Here is a 22,060-nt window from a genome sequence, read left to right on the forward strand (position 1 = left end):
AATGAATAGAAACTAAGCACTAGAGAGTTCTGAAGTGGTCGGCCATGAGTCCAGATCTAAATCCCTTTGAACACCCGAGTAGAGATCTTAACTTTGCTGTTGGGAGAAGGCAAATATGAGAAACCTGGTGCAGTTTGCAAAATAATAGTGGTCGAAGATTCCAGTTGAGAGGTGTAAGAAGTTGTTGATGGTCATAGGAAGTGATTGTTTTCAGTTATCTTTTCCAAATGGTGTGCAACCAAATATTAAGTTGAGGGAGGAATTTTTCTGGCCCATTTTGGGAGTTTTGAGCAAAATTATATCATTTTGGCTTTTTCTCTCTGTTTTTTATGTTGTTCCAATACACACAAAGGAAATAAACGTGTAATTGCACTACTTTTCTGGGTGAAATACTTCATTTTCTGGAAAATTTTTAGGAGTACCAACACTTAGAGCTATGACTGTATTTGACCACATCTTCTCTCTGCTCATCTACTGCTTACAGGTGAACTCCACCTTCTTCTTATATATCAGCTGTGACAAATAAAATCTACTTGGGGGTGGAAACCTGGGGATTCATTGTGTTGAAAGTCCATACCTCATTACAGAGATGAAGGGTGAAGAAAAAAAATCAGTGAAAGAAGACCCAGTGGAATCACATCTCATGGTAGCCACTTTACTAGATATGAGTCACTCATTATGTGTCCAGAGGATACTCACATTGTCCCCCCCCCCCCCCGTTTTCACTGCACAGCTCAGTATTTCCCTTAGAGTGATGTCTGATATAATTTTGTTGAGTGAGATAAAATTGACACTTACTATAGATATTTAATGTCTCAGCCAACAATGACTGAACATGAATATTGCAGTCAGCATTGGTTTTGTGAGCACTGACTTATTCCATTTATGTATTAAACATTATAAATGTATGACTGAATGTTGGAAAATGGTTAAATGGTTGTGTTCTCCATTACCTTATACTTTGAACTGACATGCCCACATATGTGACACACAATAGTTAGCTTTCCAAGAAAATATTGTCTCGCGATATAAATCCCACAGTGAAATGCTGTGTCTATTTGCAGCTAGGTTTCATAAGAATTTGGAGTCTTTAACCAAATGTAGGTTTAGTTAAAGGGAGTCCATCACCAAGGTGAAGCATATTAAACCAACAATATGCAAATGAGCAATCTGGTGACCAATTGCTCCAAACTAATCTAAAATGCTGGCACAAACATGAGAACACAGGGCCAGTGAGATTACGGAAAACTGGATCCATCATAACCCTTTTTGGCAAGGATACAGAGGACTCTACCAAGTGTTTTGCTTTGTTCTATACCATACTCATTTGGTATAGTAGGAAATAGGAACCTATGTGTCTCTATTGTTACAGCTACTTTCAGTAGCCTGATACTGGTCACACTCCCTGTCATCTGTCGACCCTATATTCTTATCAGCTACAAAATGTATGATAGCAAACATTAGAGGAGATTAGACTAGAAAAAGTTAGTTTGTATCTGTTACCAAGGAGGCTAAATAGGGGCAAAATACACAACAGAATAAGCATTGTTTATTCCAAATAATTATGAAAGGTGTTCATTTTTGTTCATTGGAGTAGTAAAATAGCTTTCAATGGTGAATGTCTCCTTTAAATAAACTGGAACCAAGCAGAACATTTTGTGGATTTAGAAATAACAGCTGGTTACCAATTTATATTATTGGAAATGACATAATATTTTAAAGAAGATACACACTGTACAGCTTTTTACATTTTTTCCCATTGAATATGAGAAATACTGCTAAAGGTTTGCTTTTGATCTTCTAAATAGGAGGAAGCACCTGGTATAACTGGCCTCTTGCTTGCCTCTCTTGAACTGCATAGGATTGACAAGATGACAATATCCCAATTGAGATTTCAGGCTCGTGTGAAGTAGACACCTGATCTGCCTGCAAATGCATTTACAAAAGACTTTCATTCACAGAAAAAAACTCTGTAGGACTTTTCTCATTTAGCCTTCTGGGGATGCAGTCTCTTGATCTGTCAGCTCTTAAATCCTACTGCAGTGTTAACCTCTGTGATGCCGGAGGGTTTTGCTGCACAGTGGGTTGTAGGCCCCTCTGGCAGTGCAGAGGCTAACCATCTTTTCAGTTCACAACACAAATGTATCTTGCATTGAATCTGTCAACTAGGATTCCATTACTTGCTAAGAGAATACAGAACCCTGTCATCAGATAATCATAACGTATGTTTTGAAGTGCTTATTTTATTAGCCTGGAAAGTAAAGCAGATTTCAGATTTTTAAGCCACGGCAGGCTTTGAAAGGCATACTGATATATGTTCTCACATCCTGTAGTCAGGGTTCAGATCTTGGCACTAGATGATAATGCTCTCAACTATAGGAGATCTCTAAATTGATGTTTGTTGCCTGCATAAAATGAAGAACACAAAGTGCCATCCCTTTCAAATAATGATAAACCAAACATATGTATGCTGTCACTGCTGCTTGTTCATTGTTAGAGCATCTGAAAGCATTTTTTTTCTAAGGTCGCATTGCTAAAAACTGACAAAAATTATAGCATTTGATAGTAAAAAGAGGCACCTTGGTGGATTTAGATTTGATTATTTCTAGGGCTATGTCTGAGAATCTGAGAAACCTTCCTCCACCTGCATGAACGATACACTGGCAATAGCAATCTATATTCTATGGAGGTGCCCCAAGGTCTAAATCCAGACAATTGACAACAACACTAACATGACTGTTTATCAGGATCAACATCATGTGAAGGCTTTTACACTAAATTCATATCTATTGTGTGCCATAAAATATCAGTGGCTCATGAATGAAGCAAAGTCAAGTACACCACGTTAGATACCTCCAGGTACCATGTCACTCTATGATGCCTTTTGTGGCTGAATTACTGACCATTGTTAGTTTTTGTTTTATACAATTAAATGAATTGTGCAGGGATACATTGTCATGGGCTGTACACAACACTGTTCCAGGATGACCATTGGAAGGTGACAGTATTCTCTGGAGTTAGGAGGGGAATGCATCAAGAAGAGATTTGAGATTTGGGTTAATCTGTAAATTTTTTGAAAAGTGGGCGAGAAAGTGGTCTTGGATTTTGTTTGGTTTATACCAAATTGATTTAAAAAAATTATAAAAGTTGATGCAATATCACTCCAGTTTGAGAATAGAATAGAAAGTGGAGTAAAATATTAGCATATAACTGTTACACTTTCATCCATTTACCGTAATAAAATTTGCCACAAATTACAGCAACGCGGACTCCAGCAAAACTGGCTTTAGAGGCGGGTGCAGAAAAATTCAGCAAAATAAGAATTCTTTAAAAAGTAGAAGTGTTTTTAATATTAATAGTGTAATAATCAATTAACAAAGTTATGTGTAAGAACAAAAGAGAAATCAAATGAATATTTAGTATAACCACCCTTTGGAAGAGGAGTCCTGGAAATGCTGATATGGCCCCACAGAGCCCTGATCTCAACATCATCAAGGCTGTCTAGAATTACATGAGGATAGCAGGATTTGAGCAAGACTACATCCACAGAAGATCTGTTATTTATCTAAGATATTTTGAACAAACCTCCTGCCAGATTCATTCAAAAACTGTGTGCAAGAAGAATTGCTGCTGTTTTGAAGGAAAAGGACAGTCACAACCAATATCAATGTGACTTAGATTTTTCCTTTGTTCGCCCACTTAATTGTGTTAATTGACAAAAATAAAGAACTCTACTTTTAAAATAATTCATACTATGACATTTCCACCATACCTGCCTAAAGCTTTTGCATTGTACTGTATGCTTAGCTTTAAACCACATAGTAGCTTATGTTGGCACATCCTAAAATATACTCCATTTATATCTAGTCCATGCCCTCTCATTAAAAGAGATAAATGAAGTGTGTAACACACATAATAAAAATGACATACACTAGGCACAACAGGTTGGGGGAGGTCAAGGGAAGGGAAGGTCAAGCAGGCTGAGTTGGTAACCAGAGAGCAGAGCAGTACAGAGTCAGGTTCAGGGAGCAGAGGTCTAAAGGTAAGCCGGGTTCGTCAACAGGAGCAGTCACAGTACAAAATCAGGAGACAAGAGGCAGAGTCAGAAGGCAAAGCAGGGGTCAGAAATGGAGGCAAACAAGACAACAGGAGTGCGCTTGTTATCAGGAACAACAAACACTAAAATGCCAGAAGTCCCTGGTCTGGCTCAGAAGGAGACCAGCCACACCCCCCCCCCCCCCCCCCGCACACTGCTGCGGAGGTTCCGGTCTGCCTCCTGAGACCTGGAAGCAGGGGACTGGGAGAAGCAGAGAAGAGAAAGCTGTCAACCTTCGCACAGTGTTGCAGAGACTCCAGCCCTACTCCTAACACTACATATCTGTCTAACCTAATTCAGTATCTATTTATCAAAGATTGAGAGGAAGTGATGCAACTCCATGATGTCTTAAGCATACATACTCTATAGATAAAAATACAAGCAAAACAATTAGGTCTTTACATCTACACATATAGATTTACTGTAAGTAAAATGGATCTCTGGTGAATTAGGAAGAAGTCCTTACTTGGTGCAAAGACATAGAAGTTTATTGCCAGAGGATCTATACTTTAGCAATGTCATAATTTTGGACATTTCTTGTAGCTTATGTGAAACATTAAGAAGGAAGATTCATTCATTTATAATTAAGGTCAGATTTTGCTTTAGTTATATATGAAAATGTCAAGTTAGATACAAATAAAGTTTGTAAAATGTCCAAAGTTATAATTTCCTATTAAAAAAGTCACCTTGCAGATAACCAACTTCGAATGTGCTCAATGTGCCAATTAGATTTTATGACAAAAATTCTTAAGCTATACAGTACAAAACTGACAGTCATTCCAAACAGACTTTTTTTTTTCAGACCTAGTCAGTATAGACAGTGCATTCTACAAGGAGGCAATTCTATGTTAAGTAAATTTGGAGAAATTAGTAGCCAGTATATTGAATGGAGGGCAATTAGTTGGTGTCAATTTATAGTTGAGCTTCTGAGGGGTTTAGCGATATACCCACATATTTTGGATAAGAAAATTGATCTGTACATTGTAGGAGGAAGGGGGTAAGTTGCCATCTGGAAAGTTGTATCTCTGAGGAGTCTTAAAGAAAGGTCTTGTTAGTCTATATTTTTGTCCATCTGTGAACATTTTTGGGAGCATTGGATTGTGAGCCCTTTAGATGACAATTTTTCGAATTATAAACAGACCGTACAATCACATGCCTGGCAACATTGTGCTGACATTTGGGCCTGACATAAAAGTATATTGGCTAACACTCAACAAAAATGTTTCTGTCTTACTACATACCTTTTTCACTTTGACACTATACACTGTACAGCCGTTGTTGCTCATTTGTAGAAGTATGTGTCAGGATGTGAACGTACTGTGCACATCTCAGACTGTTCTTGGCTTCTTAGATTCATCATATAGTTACTTCTAGCTGTATCTGATATTCTTCATAGTTTTGTACTTAATGAACCAAGTTCTTTGTGTTCTGGATTCAGGCTTTCTTGTTTATCCTATAAGTGGTCCAGCCAAAACAATGTTCTGTACAGTTCCTACCCTATTGATGTAAATATCAGTCATAGTGACAACTTATTGTATAAACACTCTGTGTGTACGGAGGATCAGCGCCCGAAGCTAAGATCATCTTTTACCTATTAACCAAATGCTTGTTTATCTATTATCAAAAGTGTTAATGACAAATAATTTATAATAAACACAAGAAACACAAGTGAAAAAGATCGAGCTCATACGGTAAAACCTTCCTGTATTTCCAAACTAATGAATCATCTCTGGTGAATCCATCTATGAGCAGAACGCTTGTACACAAAATTAGTTTTGTGAGAGACAGAGTATTTAAATAATTTTGTATTAGGAAAACATTCCCCGCATCATCTGTTGAGGCTTCGCCTGTAAACAGGTTATCTCTGAGAACCTGATAATCTGCAGCTATACGCAATGTTCTCCAGAGGTGTTTGGTAAAGATTTCCCTAAGAAGAGAAACAGATGTGATTTGAAAAGATTTGCTTTGATCCAGATGGGTTTCTTTACTGTGAATATATTCTATCATTTAAAATGAAAATATTTGTAGTAGTCACTATTTTCCAGAAAGAAAGATTGGAAATTCTTTATATTGTAGATATTTTGCAGTGAAATTAAAATTGCAATGCAACAGCACTCCCCACTGATAAGCGAGACGTGACAGCTACAATATGTACAATATTGTCTGCCTCTGAAACAGGGCTTAAACCACATTCGGGACTTGCCTTGGTTCCCATGTAAGCTCTTGTTTGCTTTCACTTCATATGTATGTAGTAGATTTATATCAGGCACAAAATATCTATTTGCATTTCATAGGATACAGTAACCAGTAGTAAATATACTTTTTACTTAAGTTGGATATGGAAACAATACATCACAATGTGCACGGACGTGCCATACCACCTCCACCAACTACCACTTTTTGCATCATTTAATTGGTGCGCTTCACTGATTTCGACACAATTAGAATTAGTTTTTTAGTCTCCATAGTTCATAAGCAAGCTTTTAGGGTTAGTTTCAGTACCCAATATGCTATTTAGACTCTACAGTCAGGTATGCAGTCCTGAGCTGGAGCAGACTTAATGGGTCTGCCCACCTGACAGTAGAAAGTCAAATTAGCATATTGGGTACTGAGACAATCAGAAATGATTGCTCAAGAACAGTGGGAACTAGAGAAAAAAATCCAACTACATTGGTGTCAGTAGAGTGAGACCTTTTAATGGATAAATTGGATCATGTGAAGGTGGTGAAGGTGGATTCATAACTTGTTATGTATCCGTGTTAAGAAAAACAACCTAACCTGTGACACACGTTTTCAATCATGTCCAGCCAAGAGAAGAGGTAAGAGAGGACAAAACTGTTACTAGTTTCTGGAATCTCTATATGATATTCATGAGATTATCCAAAAACAGTTATTGATGGTATTTACTTAGAATAGATCATCAATATCAAGTCAGTGAGGGTCTGACATTCAACTGCTGCAACTCCTCAAGATCTGCAGACTGTCCAGAGCCAGAAACAGACAGCTCTGTATACTGGGGCATCAATAACTACTTTTGGGCAACACCTTCACTTTGGAATGTTGTACATTTTAAGCATATCAAGAGATTTCCTGAGATTTACATTGTAAGTCTTGCATTGTAAAATTTGATGAGGCCTTACTGTACTGCAGGATGGATACAAGTGTTAACAGTGGTGTAGCTAGAAAATCAAATCTGCAGTGTGTGTGGAAGGAAATAACTGGATGTACTAAGTGCAAGAAAGCCATGTTGAAATATCTTTCTTGTTAAGGACTATGCATTAAAATATATGTTAGTACTTTAGTTATCGGGGGAAGAAGGTATCTGTGCCTATGGGTGAATGTTCCCAAATTTCAATGTCTTTGTCCCTACTGAGCCAATAGGCAGTCTTCAATAATCAGATTGCTTAGTACAACATAATTCGACAGTACAATATGTATGGAGTGCAACAGGATTTGTTACTGTCTTTGTCTTATCACATCGATGTACAATTTTGTGGTGGGATTTTTTTAAGCAAAGGATTCAACAAGAATTGTTCTCCATGCATCTGAGGAGAGTGTTAATTATATTCAGTTCTCCATCCACGGGGTATTGGGCAGTGCAGTGATGACATAACATATGCTGATAAATAAATGGCAGTCTAAACTTGAAATTTCTCAACAGAACATAGCACAGTGGGTCAAGATAACTGACTAGCTCTGAAAAGTAAACCTGCAGTTGAGATATGCACACTTATACAATCATTGTTGGCCAATGGTGTTGCTAGCTGAGCTTTGTAGGATCATGTAGGATCATTACTTTGAGGAATACTAACAGTATACATTTTTGATAGTGAATAAAGGCCACTGTTACCTTGTGAGTTCTCAACTGAGGACTAATAATAGAAGAGGCCTATAAAGGGTATTATTACTGTGTAGGGCCAAAAAGGATAACTATTACTTTGTGAAACAAAGCAACACATGGGCAATTATCACATAGCTTGGGGAACAAATAGCATATTATTACTGTGTGGAAGTACTATTGCTGTAAGGTATTAAAGGGGCTCTATCACTGGGAAAAGTCATTTTTAACTAATCACATCCTTGCATAGGCTTTAGCAAGGCTATTTCACACCTACCTTTAGTATGTAGATTGTCTCAGTGGTTTCTGAATAAGTCTGTTTTTATTCATATGCTAATGAGCTTCCAGCCATCACAGGAAGTTCCCAGCAGCACTCATCCCTGCTATTATCTCCTATGTGTGTGTGCAAACAGGAAGCTGAGTCATCATCAGCTGCAGCAGGAGCCTGTGCATAGGAAACAATAGCAAAGGGGGTGTACGATGCATCATGCACCAGTCTTATTAGCATATGAATAAAAACTGATTTATTCATAAATCACTGAGGCAATCTACATACTAAAGGTAGGTGTGGAATAGCCTTTCTAAAGGCTGTGCAAAGATGTGATTAGTTAAAAATGACTTTTCCCAACGATAGAGCCCCTTTAACAGGGATTTTTTTGGGGGGATGAGCACAATATTGAAATTATTACTTTTACTGTATAGGTGCAAGGAGAGGAGTGTGGCCAGTATGCATAATACATGGTATCTGGATAAGGTGGTGGTATTCTCAGAGAGAAGAGGTTGCACTGTTTATTGTTTTTTTACTACTTGTTCATCTAAAAACTATCTCTATGATAGGAGGCAGACACGCTCTGCCTCCAGTATACCTCCTATCGTAGAGAGGCCTTTGATAGGAGGACCTGTCAACTCTTCCATCATGCCTGTTTTAATATATTTTTATAATAATACTTGGTATTTGTCATAAGATAACCATTTTGGAGCATATATCCTTCTAACTTTTACTTATAGTCTTTTGTATTAGCAGTATATAAATAATTTGACTACTGGGTGTTACCATTACTTTTTTCAAAAGGTGTGTGTTCCTACATTGTCTTGACACTGACAGCAAGGTTTGGATATTTTCAGTGATGACACCAAATTGTCAATTTATTCATAATTTTTTAGGAAAAATAACAGAAGAACAGAGAAGAAGCTCTGGAAATGTTATATGATGAGGATTACAATTACATCCATATATTTTGGACACAAAAGAAGGATGCCAGAAATTAGAAAATCACCTTGGTTCAATATTACATTGTGCCATCTTACTTTTTGAACACACAGCACACTGGAGTGAGAACACTAACAAGTCAATTTAAATAAAAAATATTTTTTTTTTTTACTGCAGCAGAAAACCCTTAAACATAACAGAACTCCTATAACACACTAAACTGTTATATTTATGCATAGAATGTTTTGCACTTTTGTGCTTTCCTGCTTTATGCTGGACCCTCAGAAGTTTGTCTGCCATTTCGGTGTGGCTTTTAGTGGTTAGAATTTAGTGGTTGTTAGGTATCCCCAGCTTTTAGCCAGTAAATTACTTCCGTTGTATCCATAGGAGAGAGAGAACTACATTGTGGAAGAGCACCATCTGTACTTCAGGGTAAGTAATGACAGATAGGGTTTTACAGGCAGTCCCATGTCACCAGACCACATGTTTACAGAACCGTACTGCCTTGTACCTGATTTATGCTGACCATCTTCATTGCTATACCATGGATAAGCATACCCTGAATTTCCTCTACAGTTGTATGGAAATGAGGATTAGGTTCTGGGGGTCACTCCAGATTGCCATGGTGGAATGGGTCAGGGGATTTAAAAAAAAAAAGGTAAAGAGCCATAGCCACTGCTGTCTGTGTATGTTGACTAGCATACATGTGGAACCCACTATTATAAGTAAATGTGCATCCATGTTTCTTTGTCACTAGGTGAATCGTGCAAAGTAAACTGATTGACTGCCAAGCACTCTCATGTGTCTCCATTAACACCTAACACAAAGAAACCCCAAAACACCATCATATGAAGAGACAAATAGCAGAGTATGATCTAGAAGAATCCTCACATTCACCTTAGTGTGACCCCCTTATCACTGTGCTGTCATATGGCTTGTAAGAGGATTTGGCACCACCATGACCAGTGGAGCCACCATCTTGGGTGTACTCTTATGCTCCTGTCCCTAAGATATGGATGGTCAGAAGTATGTCAATCACAGGGAGGGCATAAGTCACATCCATAAATCACATCTCATTGAATTACTTCATACAATTGTAAAATGTGTGTCAGCTCAGTTCCTTCCATATGTCACATCCTACAAAGTGTTAATACCAGGTTAGAGTAGCAAACTGAATATCAAGGAAAGATTTGTGTCCTCTCTCTTTCATATGTTACAATATCCTGATGCCATTGTATATTTTCTGGATCACATTAAACTCTAGGTATTGTTCCTGTTACTTTTAATCAGCATCATAAAATAATGCTGTTTATGGGAAGTGAGTTCAGATTATACAGTTCCTAAATTGATTGGGCAGGTTGAGGAAATGATCGTCGTAATAATAATTTGCATTTATATTGTGTCATTTCATTTGCCTAAACCAGATCCATTTTGGTATGCAGGAGGATTTGCTCATAAATATAATTATTCAAGCTCCCCTTTTCACAAGCGGGATTCATGCAGCTGGTATATTTGAAGGGTCGAGAGGGAAAATACGGATCTTTCAATTATTAGTTTTTCTAGACGTTTTAACCTCTTAAGCACAAGCAAAAACTGCTCAATGTACAGCTGGCAGTCTCTGTAGACTTGAGTATTTCAATGCTGAGCTTTTCCACATCTACTTTAATATGATGCTTTGGAGGAAACAAATCTTGATTCATATTTAACAAAATCGGTAATCCTTTTACTGAAGATATGCTGTTTTAAAATAAGAGTTACTACTACAAAATGCATGCCTTTTATATGTTAATACCTAACTGGTATTCTGGTCTCAACCTTGGAGTTAGTTTATTGGATTTATACAGGCACGAAACATAGCTTAGTTACTACAGTCTTTATCTGCATGCATTTTATCATATAGGCAAGCTAGCCATCTGCCAAGAGAAGGACAATGTAAAGGCTGCCACATAACATGAACATATCCGATTCATCTATTCATTTTATTTGTATTATGTCTTTTTTCTTCATTTTTTCTGTTGTGTCCAAACTGAGTGTGTATCTCAATGCAAGGGACATAATTTAATGGAAATACTACTGTAGGCCATCTTTCATAAGCTTTGCTCTTTTTTCCTTTTGTATAATTTGTAATAGGGTCCCTCAATCACCATGTTCAGTTTTTGATACTGGTAGCTTCATATGTTTGTATCTATTCCTCATTTAACACCATGACATACTTGAAGCATTTGCACCCCATGTTTGTAGGCCACTGCCATTCACATTATGCCTTACTCAAATGATCCAAGAGGCCCTATTGGGTATTTGATACTGGAAGTCTACATACATGTTACTTAGATTTTAATATGACGATTCCTTCATTGAACAGTACTTGTTAGTTTTGTTTTAATCCAAGAAAGAAATGGATTGCCTTTTTATTTATTGGAATAAAACAATAGGAATATATTTATTGCAGAAATTGTCTAATTTGGAAAGTCATAATCTGAGTTAGACTTCAGTTAAATATATTCATATCTACAGTGGACCCTCTACTGCAGATTCCATCAAAAATCCTGCATGCTGTAGTTTTTTGTGTGGCAAAATGATGGACACAGACAGAAGAACCTAACATAATCCTTTATAAACAAAGGGATATATCTGGCTAAATTTCATATGCATCTCCTGCTTACCTCTTGTTATTCCCTTCATATCATGGAACAAAAATACAGAATGTCCAACAGAAATGCACACTTGGCCTAGTTCTGCAAAAATAGGACGCTGTGTGTTATTTTAATGGGCTCATATTAATGCTGTATGTATGATTAAGGCAGTCCATACTGCTATGGAGTCCTGGACAGAGAGGGCCCAGTCAAGGTTGGTCTTATTCCGTTTTCAGTTCTTTAGACATTTCAGCAAACTTGGAGGATCAGCACAAGGGTCTGATAAATGCAAAAATGTGATATTGTAAGCACTAGGCCATTCTTTCCTGGATGAAAATGCCCAGCACCTTACCTTTACTTCATTGTACTCCCTTGTATTTGAGACCTGGTCAGTTTTTCCTATTAATTCTCTACATATTGTTGTATAGAAGACCTAAACTGCATTTTACATGTTCTGGATCTTCATGCATTTGGAATTATACAGCAAGTGTTTCCCTGCTTCTGTGTGCCAACAGCCATCTGGCATTGGAAGATTGTTCTGCCTTTTGAAGAGTCTGCAGGCATATCAATATTTGGCAAATGTGGCTTTTATGATGAATTCTTAGTGTGATAAAAGGCCTGGTTTGTGGTTGAGAGGTTTAATTTTCTGGTAATTTCAACACTGCTGATCTACTTCCTTTACAGTTTATTTTTTTCTCCCTCCGCACATTTCAAGTACGACCCCCTGATGTCTTTCATATTCGAAACCATTTAATCTCTGTACTGAAGCGTATGGCCATACAGTAAACTTCATTCTGTTGAATGAAATTAGCATACTGCATTTATCATCACATAGAAAGATTTTAATCAGCTTATGCACTGATCTGTAACTGACCCCATGATACCTAAATGAGTGAAATAAATTTGATTTTAATTTTTTTCATATACTCCATTTTTAGTATATTAAACTATGAAATTGAGTTGGTCTGTGTTAATACAAACGGGACCTTTAATATCTCTAGTGCAATTACTTATAATTATGGAAACTGCCGAAATAGTCTTTGTGGAAGGGGGTCTATGACCTGATTAACTCTTTCATTATTAAACAAAAAAGGAATGTCATGTGACAGGAATTAACAGTCTCACAACATGAATACTATAATCCCTTGCTTAACAATTACTTCACTTTACAATGCTTCTGCGGAAAATACAAGGAGACTTCATTTACATTGGCTCCAGGACTTTGGCCTAATCGATAGTGGCAGCAAGCTACCAATTGTTGTAGTAACTGGTGCCACATGGTAATGGCACTGCAGCTCTTCAACACTATAACTAGAAATGTAAGCTCCTGGGCCCCACTGAAAACTCTGTAACATCCCCCCACCACCATTAAATTACAACACCATGTGCTATTTATAGTACCAGTCTTTTTTTATGGCAGAGATGCCCTTTTGCCATCATAGACACCTTGCATGTGACTGCTACCTCTGCACCCCTATGGCTTTGGCTCTGTCTATAACACATCTGTAATGAGGTGTCTCATGTTCTCTTGCATGCTATTATTTTTGTACTAATATAGAACAGAAAGTAAAAGCTGTTTTTTTTAGGGTTTTTTTGCTTTTGCAAAAATATTAGCCAAGTTTATTGTGTATTCACATGTTGCATTTTGTGCAAAGGTCTTAATTCCACAAGACTGGCACAAGTACATATAAGCCAGGCTAGACAGTCCTGACAAAAGAGAAGTATTCCATTCAAATAGGAAGTAATGTGACTGCGCACTGGCTTAGTATATAACTTTACTATCAGTACATCCACCATGTCGGTGCAAGTAAAGGCATGCCAGAATTGGTGATGTTGTTCTTTATTGAGTGTGATTTGCACCTTCTCCTCTGCTGTTGAGTCTAAGGATTATACAAGTAGAGTGTATATCTGTAGCCGCTGAATGTGACTGTCTCTGCTTCTCTGCTGCCTTGGCTTGACCTTAACCTAGATACATGACCTAAACTTGACACTTCTCATGTTCCTAGGGATGGGCAGTTCTGACAAAAGAGAAGTATTTGATCCAAACAGAAAGTAACTTGTCTGCACGCACGCACGCTTAGTATGTAACTTTCCGATCAGTTTCCGTTCCTGGCCGCTCAGTCTATATACTTTGTGGATTGGTGTTTTACTAACCTAGTGTCTATCCTTCTTGTGTTACTGTGCAAATGGAGTTATCATTGTGACCTAGTACTGTGATCAACAACATTGTTAATGCAAATGAATTCTTAAAATAGTTTTTTCATCCTTCAAAACCGATATTCCAACTTGTTAACTGCTTTGTCTGTACATATCGCGAGCATTTATAAGCCTTGGGTAGCTGATATTGTATAGTAATGCAGCTATAACCATACGTATACTTATGTATAACCTGTGATGTGCTGTAATACTGTAGTTAAAATCAACTTTATATATATATATATATATATATATATATATATATATATATATATATATACTAGAGGGAGGACGCGGCTTCGCACGGGTATATTACATTTTATGTTTGTGTAGTGACCCCATAAGAATTGTCCAATTTTGCATTGGTGTATTTTGTATGTGGTTTGTGTGTATGTCCATAAGCGTCATGTGATTATGTGTATCTCATTTTGAATGTCAGTGAAAAACCTGTGATCAGTTGTTATGGATACCTGGAGTAAAGCTGTATCTAATCCTTCCCCATGTAGTACTGTGTTTAGATGCAAGTATCTAATCCTACGGCATGTGGTACTGTGTGCAGACGTGTGTATCTAATCCTATGGCGTGTACAACTGTGTGAAGACACGTGTATCTAAACCTCCCCTGTGTGGTATTGTGTGAAGAGGCGCGTATCTAATCCTACGGCGTGTGGAACTGTGTGTAGACGCGCGTATCCAATCCCCCAGCATGTGGTACTGTGTGCAGACGTGCGTATCTAATCCTATGGCATGTGGTAGTGTGTGTAGATGCGCGTATCTAATCCTCCCCCGTGTGGTACTGTGTGCTGAGACGCGTATCTAATTCTCTGGCTTGTGGTACTGTGTGCAGAGGCATGTATCTAATCCTCCAAAGTGTGGTACTGTGTGCACACACACATATCTAATCCTCCCCTGTGTGGTATTGTGTGAAGAGGCACGTATCTAATCCTTTGGCGTGTGGAACTGTGTGTAGACGCGCGTATCTAATCCTACTGCATGTGGTACTGTGTGAAGATGCGTGTATCTAATCCTATGGCGTGTACAACTGTGTGAAGACACGTGTATCTAATCCTCCCCAGTGTGGTATTGTGTGAAGAGGTGCGTATCTAATCCTACAGTGTGTGGAACTGTGTGTAGACGCATGTATCCAATCCCCCAGCATGTGGTACTATGTGCAGAGGCATGTATCTCATCCTCCAAAGTGTGGTACTGTGTGCACACACACATATCTAATCTTTCCCTGTGTGGTATTGTGTGAAGAGGCGCGTATCTAATCCTTCGGCGTGTGGAACTGTGTGTAGACGCACGTATCTAATCCTACTGCATGTGGTACTGTGTGAAGACGCGTGTATCTAATCCTATGGCGTGTACAACTGTGTGCAGACGCGCGTATCTAATCCTCTGGAGTGTGGAACTGTGTGAAGACGCGTGTATCTAATCCTATGGCGTGTACAAATGTGTGCAGACGCGCGTATCTAATCCTCTGGAGTGTGGAACTGTGTGTAGACGCCTGTATCTAAACCTTCGGTATGGGGAACCGTGTGCATACGCGTGTATCAAATCCTTCAGTGTGTGGAACTGTGTGCAGAAGTGTGTATTTAATTCTCTGGTGTGTGGGACTGTGTGCAGACCCGTGTATCTAATCCTCTGGTGTGTGATACTGTGTGCTGTTCTGTGTATCTAATCCTCTGATGCGTGTATCTCAGTTTGGATATCAGTGTTGTATTGTGTATGTGGAGTGACCGTGTGTATTGCAGTTGGAATAGGAGTGAAAGTCTTGCAGGTTTGTATTGGCTAAGGGGGGGAGGGGCACTGTGTTTGGAATGCTGTATTTCAGCGACGGTACGTCCGAGCGAGTTGGAGTCTCGTCTTAAACCTTCCCGGATATCTGAAGTATCTCTGTACCAAATTTGATGAAGATCGGTCCAGTCGTTTGGTTCGCATTAGAGCACAGACAGACATACAGACAGACAGACAGAAATTCATTTTTATAATATAGGGAGATATATATAAATAATTATTTTTGTTAAAGGAATCTTATCACTCACACACAATTTTTTCTAGGTACCATGTTGGAATAGCCTTAAGACTTAAGAAAGGCTATTCTTCTCCTACCTTTTGTCGTCTTCTCCACGCCGTTCGCCTACAATCCTGGTTTTTCTCGGTATGCAAATTAGCTCTCTCGCAGCACTGGAGGCGGGTCCCAGCGCTCAAACAGCCCTGGGGGCATCCCCAATGCTGTGAGAGAACTCTCTCCAGCGCCACCTCCATCTTCATCAGCAGTATTCTCTTCATTCTCTTCTTCCGGCAGTGGCTTGTAACTTCTAGGCCTCAGGCCTTGGGCACAGCAGACTGCGCATGCCCACAGGCCACAAGAAAATGGCCGCTTACAATACTGTGCAAGCGGCCATTTTCTCGTGGCCTGTGGGCATGCGCAGTCTGCTCTGCCCAAGGCCCGAGGCCTGTAGATATTGCTATAGATCCTATGTAAACAAACAGGCTGGTGAGATAAGCAGGGGAAAAGCTATATTACAAAGTTTCTTATACTTGCCTGTGCTTTTCATTTATGAATATGTTTTATTATTGGAGGTACACGTTAAACTAAACGTTTTAGCAATGCGCACTGTAGTTAAACATGTAAATTAGTATTTGCAAGCCAGATTCAGATTATATTGAAATGTACATTTATGATGATAAATAGTCTACTCAAGGAACAAAGGATATTATTACTATTTTTAATGCAACCTTATCTCATTTGTTTTTTGGCCACATGCAAATTAAGCTGCAGGTCTCTAGTTGCACAGAATTATGAGAAATCACCTGGGATTTCAAGTAATCAGTCCATGTGCCTTACTGTATTTCCACGATCATAAAGAATTATATGCAGCTGGTGCTTCAGCACCGACCTAGTAAACAGGTAGCTTCACCGCATTCTGGGAAAACAATGCCTGTATATTTCTTATTATACTGATGGCATCTTATGACTATCCTGCTAACTTTACCATTCAAACATACTGTATATAGAAAAGGTATAAGATTTAGCTCCTAAGCGCCACCTTCAGGAACATAGGACACAGCATTACAAAAGCAAAGGAAAATGGAACAGTATAAAACAGATACAGTCACATATTACTGTCTGTCTTTTAAGTATTATCTGTATCAAATAGGACACATTACATATTGCTTAATAACGCTTCAGATCACTTCTTATTTAACGCTGGAACAGTGAAGAATAATTGCATATATAGTACAACAATGAGAAATGACTACAATGATATTCTCAGGTAAAATCAGATTTATATGTAGTTAGCCTCTTATACCCACAATGCAAAGAAAAAAAAAATCTTATTTTTATAGTTTAAACAGTATAAATGTAAATTACCGCATATTGCAACCCAGTTTACACAAATCATTTTTATACAAGAAGCCTTTCATGTATCCAGTAAAATATGTGTATATCTACATGCATCCATAAGTGATGAATACTTGTATTAACCTGAGTGTTCCTTTGTGAATTATAATGATGGAATGGTACCTCGGGGGCCCAACGCTGCTCCACTTATCTATATGACCTGTAGGAACATTATCGGTTACCTTCCAAGCTAAGAAGTGACCCTGCAGCTACACTATATACATAATTTAGACATGAGATAGTAAAAAATATATTAAAATTGGATGGAGAAAAGAAATATAGGGCATTTGACATAACCACAGAATAATGCTGAATATGTAGGTCAAATGTTCTTGTGATATGCCATAAATACATGTGAGGAAAAGACAATGGTGATTCTGTGATCTCAGAACACTACGGATCTTCAGTGGCCCTTCAGAAAACTCTCAGCAGCGTCATAGGGGTTTATTCACTCTATAGAAGCCTTTCATTCTGGAAATCAGTGGTGGTCCCAGATCATAGCCGTAACTAAGGTCTCACATACGTCTATAACATGCAATATCAGAAGATGACTTTCACACTTTTTATTCAATCATAATCATTTCTGTCTAGAATAATCTAAACCAGTTACACTATGCCCCTAGAAATCTTACACGTGCCATGTTTGAGGATCTTGAGGGACCTGAAAAGACGAAGTGTATTAAAGTTTTTTTCCTCACTGGACTATGCAGAAACATTGAGAAACGCTCATAAATCAATGATATGCTTTAGTTAAGATTGTACAATGCATGTAAATGACCAGTGAATGTCAATTATATGAGCAACTAAAACTATTGTTTGAAATGCAAGTTTTGGTAATATCTGGGCTACAAATTTGTATGTTTAATAAAAATGTAATTTCATATTTACGCACTAGTACCAAGAGAATGCACTAGTGAACTGTAGGCCTGAAAACTGACCTGCGGGAATACAGTTCTATATTCATGTTAAAGTGCTTAACAAATATATTGAAAGTGTCCATAGGGTAGCATTAGCAAAATGGAGGCCAAAAGAGCGCTTGTGAAGAAGGGTCTCCAAGTCTCCAGTGTGAATGAAGAGGTAATATGCTTGGCTGCCATTCCGCTCACTTCTGTGGGAATGATGCAATGTTCTACTCAGCTATATCCATCAGTCTCTTAGAAATCAATGGCAGCCACACATATCACTTCTGATTCATTCACGTGGGGGATTCGGTCACCTCCATTCTTGTGTTTGATGAGACTCTGATTAGTTATCCTTAGTATAGGTCATCAATATGTGATTAGTGGAGGCCCAACAGCCAGGACTAGATCAGCTATTTTGAAGAGACTGCAGTGCTTACGAATGCTGTGACCCTGATCACATGGCACAGCAGTACTTAGTTTCATTCAAGTTCAATACCGATCTCTGCCGATCTCTGCCGCTGGGCTTTTTCAGCGTGTGAGCTACTTTATTAGCTGACCAAGGCAAAAGATCTACTAGGGCAGGGCGGGGGCGGGCCTATGGGTGGGACCGGGTGGGCCTGTGGGCGGGGCAGGTGTGTCTGTGGGCAGGGCCTGGTATGTGGGCGGGGCGGGCGAATCGCGAGCGCAAGACAGCGGCGTTCTGTGGCTGCCCAGGGATCCTCAGTGTCTGTTTGTTCACAGCGCAGGCTGAGAATTATCTCTGGACACTGGCAGGCTGGGGCTGCGGTAGCCCCACCTGCCAGTTTCCAGAGATGACTCTCAGCCTGCACTGTGAACACGCAGACATCGCGGATCCCTGCATCCCACTATCGACCCATACGTCCTTTGCGATCTACCAGTAGATCGCGATCAACGTATTGGGCACCCCTGCTGTACAGCACTGTGCTTGGTATTCAACAGGCTGCAGTGGTCACCCAAATGCTGTGATCTCTTCAACCAATCGATAAGTGGGGGTCGTAAGGATAGTCATCAATATGTAAGTGTTGGAAACCCCTTTAAGTGAATGGCCCTAATGTACTCTATTACCTGTACTGCTATTTTCTTTTCCATGTGGCTTACAATTTCTTATTTTTGACAGTAACTGGCAGTAAATTTACTGGCAGCTGGCATCCCTTGTCATTCAGTTAGTAGAGGGATGCCAGTGTGACTATTTTTACTGTGTTGTATGAGCTATAGCGGGTTTATAAATCCCTTCTTTCACTACAGCCTTAATTCATCATCATTTTAGCCCATGTCCGGAGCCTGTTTTAGGGCATTTCCTAATCCGTCTATCTTTCTGATCTGCAGGTTGTTGTTTTGTAACGTTTTATACAAGAAAAGCAGCACTGGAAGCACAGAACGCATTGCACAATATTAAAACTTTACCTGGGGTGAGTACATTCTTCTTCTCCTTGACACGGTGTCATGATTAAATGTCATTTATTTGTTCTGTTTATTGCTAGGGAATAGCTCTCTTTCCAAATAACCAATGAGTACATGATGAAGTGTGTGCTGCTGAAAATGACTGGGCAGCAATGGAATGGACTTGTGATGGTGGCGGCCTAATCCCATAATTGGCTCAGTCAGATGGCTTTGTGTACAATACAGTCAATGTACTTTAGGCTTTATCTGGGAAACAAACATTACCTCACTACCTCTCTGGTATAATCCAGTCTACTTTGATTTTTTTTTTTTTTGGCTGATGTGTATTGAATTTTTAGAAATATTTTCTTTCTTTAAACTATAAAAGCATTTAAGTCTTTAGGTAATGAACTGTACGTGTAGTTCAGTGCCAATCCTGAAGAAAGTTTTTGAAGGTGTAAGAAAAATGTAATTCTGTTTATTATGGCTGTTCATAAAAGACAACAATTAAGGCTATGTTCACATGTGTGTCTGAAGCAGCGGTACACTGATTCTGTGTAAATAGCGCTGTATGCAGCATTATTTTTCCCATCTAAATGATGGTGTCCATTATACAACATATCCAGTGGTGCAATGTGCATTCATTTTATGTCAGAAACCACGATGCAGATGTGAACAGAGTCTAAAACGTAACTCAGTGTTGCTCTCTTTATACACAAAGATTTGTCATATATACTGTATGTTGTGGTTTCCATTATAAACTAATACCATGATGCAGTTCTGCATCTGTCACATGAAAAAATGGTGATGACCAACCAACCTAATTTACTTATAATTGGGTTTATCAGGTTGTTCTGCAGGCCATAGATTTGACAGGGACAACATTGTATTCTACAGGCTTTGGAATTTCAGGTTACCTAGCTACTATATGTTTTTGTCTGGGTGGTGACCGCCATGGTGATACCCACCCCAATTTGCTCTAATTATTAATATTTAGACCATAAATGTATAAATAAATAATTGACAAACAACATATCTCTTTTGGATAAAAAGGCTGTGATGCTTTTATTATAGGGCTACCCAAATAAATAATTCATTAAAATAATCCAAAAAATAAATAAATAATTATAACCAATATCCAAAAAGCCAATGAAACCAGTCCTCTCAGAATTAGCTGGGAGACTAATAAAGCATTGCAACAATAAACTATGATTTCAAAAAAGAGGGTGGGTTTGCGGGTGGGAGCTGCTCCATGTCTGGACAAGGTGATGACTGACACCTCAGCCAGGTAAACGCCTCCTTTTATTTGTTGATTTTCCCGCCGGCCGGCTCAGCTGTCCAATCAGCTGTTTAGAGTTGTTCCTGGCCAGAATCCACATCTGGTAGAAATTTTCCCGCCAAAACTCAGCTGACCAATCAGCTGACAGAAGCTGCTGCTGGGCAGAATATCAAAACAACATAGAACCTGCTGATGGATTACCACAGCATGAATGTGACTGACCTTCAACTAAAGAGAATAAGGGAAGGAATCAAAGTAACCAGAACCATTTTGTTTAAAAGAGAAAATACCAATTAAGATATAAAATAAAACACAATATGGAGCTGGTACGGTATCCCCATGTGCCCTGATACGTAATACTCCTAAGGGCACTTTCATGAGTTACTGAAGCTCCATCTTTTATACAATATGCTACTGCTCCATCCCCCCCCCAGGTTATTTTATGCCTCTATCATTCAAGGAGCAGGGAATATTAGGAAGATGAGATGACTTGAAGACAGAAGCATGCAAAAAAGAAGGTGGATGTAATGGATAGCACCATAGATTGTAATGTCCCAATAGCATCAATAGCAGCTAAGGGGGCGCAGTGCTGTGAAGGGCACTGAAGTGGAGTAAGGATTGAGACACCTCTAAAACAATTCTAAAGTGTGTCTCTATAGCTATACATTAGATAATACAATTCTGGACACAAAGTCACACATGTACTTCACTGAAATTAGATTAGGGTTTGTTCCCTTTAAGTAAAAAAAAGAAGATTATGACGAGGAGGTGGATTGGGAACGCTGCTTGTCATTCTAAATAGAATAATGATCCTGATTTCTGACATATTTTCATTGTTTTTGACACATCATTTTTCTCAGATGGCCTCTAGCATTAATATTAAATTGTTTGATTCTCCAGATAGTGCCCAATTGTGCCTTCCAGTGTCAGCATACCTTACTAAAATTACGCTCAGTGCTTCCAAGATTGCTGAGGCTGATTTTGAGCAAATATTGTACCATGCAATTCATGGGCAGCATCTCTGTTCATTTGTATCATGACCAGTAGCCGCTTAGTAAATAAATGTGGCAGTCTTTCAGAATAGATGCCATGCACAG

The 22,060-nt window shown here is 38.7% G+C and overlaps 1 protein-coding gene across 21 annotated transcripts in view; it reads left to right on the forward strand.

Moving 5' to 3' along the window:
* Positions 1 to 22,060, forward strand: part of CELF2 (CUGBP Elav-like family member 2) — a 432,202-nt gene that overhangs the window by 240,593 nt on the left and 169,549 nt on the right. For all 21 annotated transcript variants that reach the window (XM_075273992.1, XM_075273993.1, XM_075273997.1 and 18 more), the window contains exon 3: positions 19,631 to 19,713. In XM_075273992.1, coding sequence (XP_075130093.1) covers positions 19,631 to 19,713 — 83 coding nt within the window. The remainder of the gene's footprint in view (positions 1 to 19,630; positions 19,714 to 22,060) is intronic.

Source organism: Leptodactylus fuscus, chromosome 5 (assembly GCF_031893055.1).
Source record: "Leptodactylus fuscus isolate aLepFus1 chromosome 5, aLepFus1.hap2, whole genome shotgun sequence".
Classification (NCBI taxonomy): Eukaryota; Metazoa; Chordata; class Amphibia; order Anura; family Leptodactylidae; genus Leptodactylus; species Leptodactylus fuscus.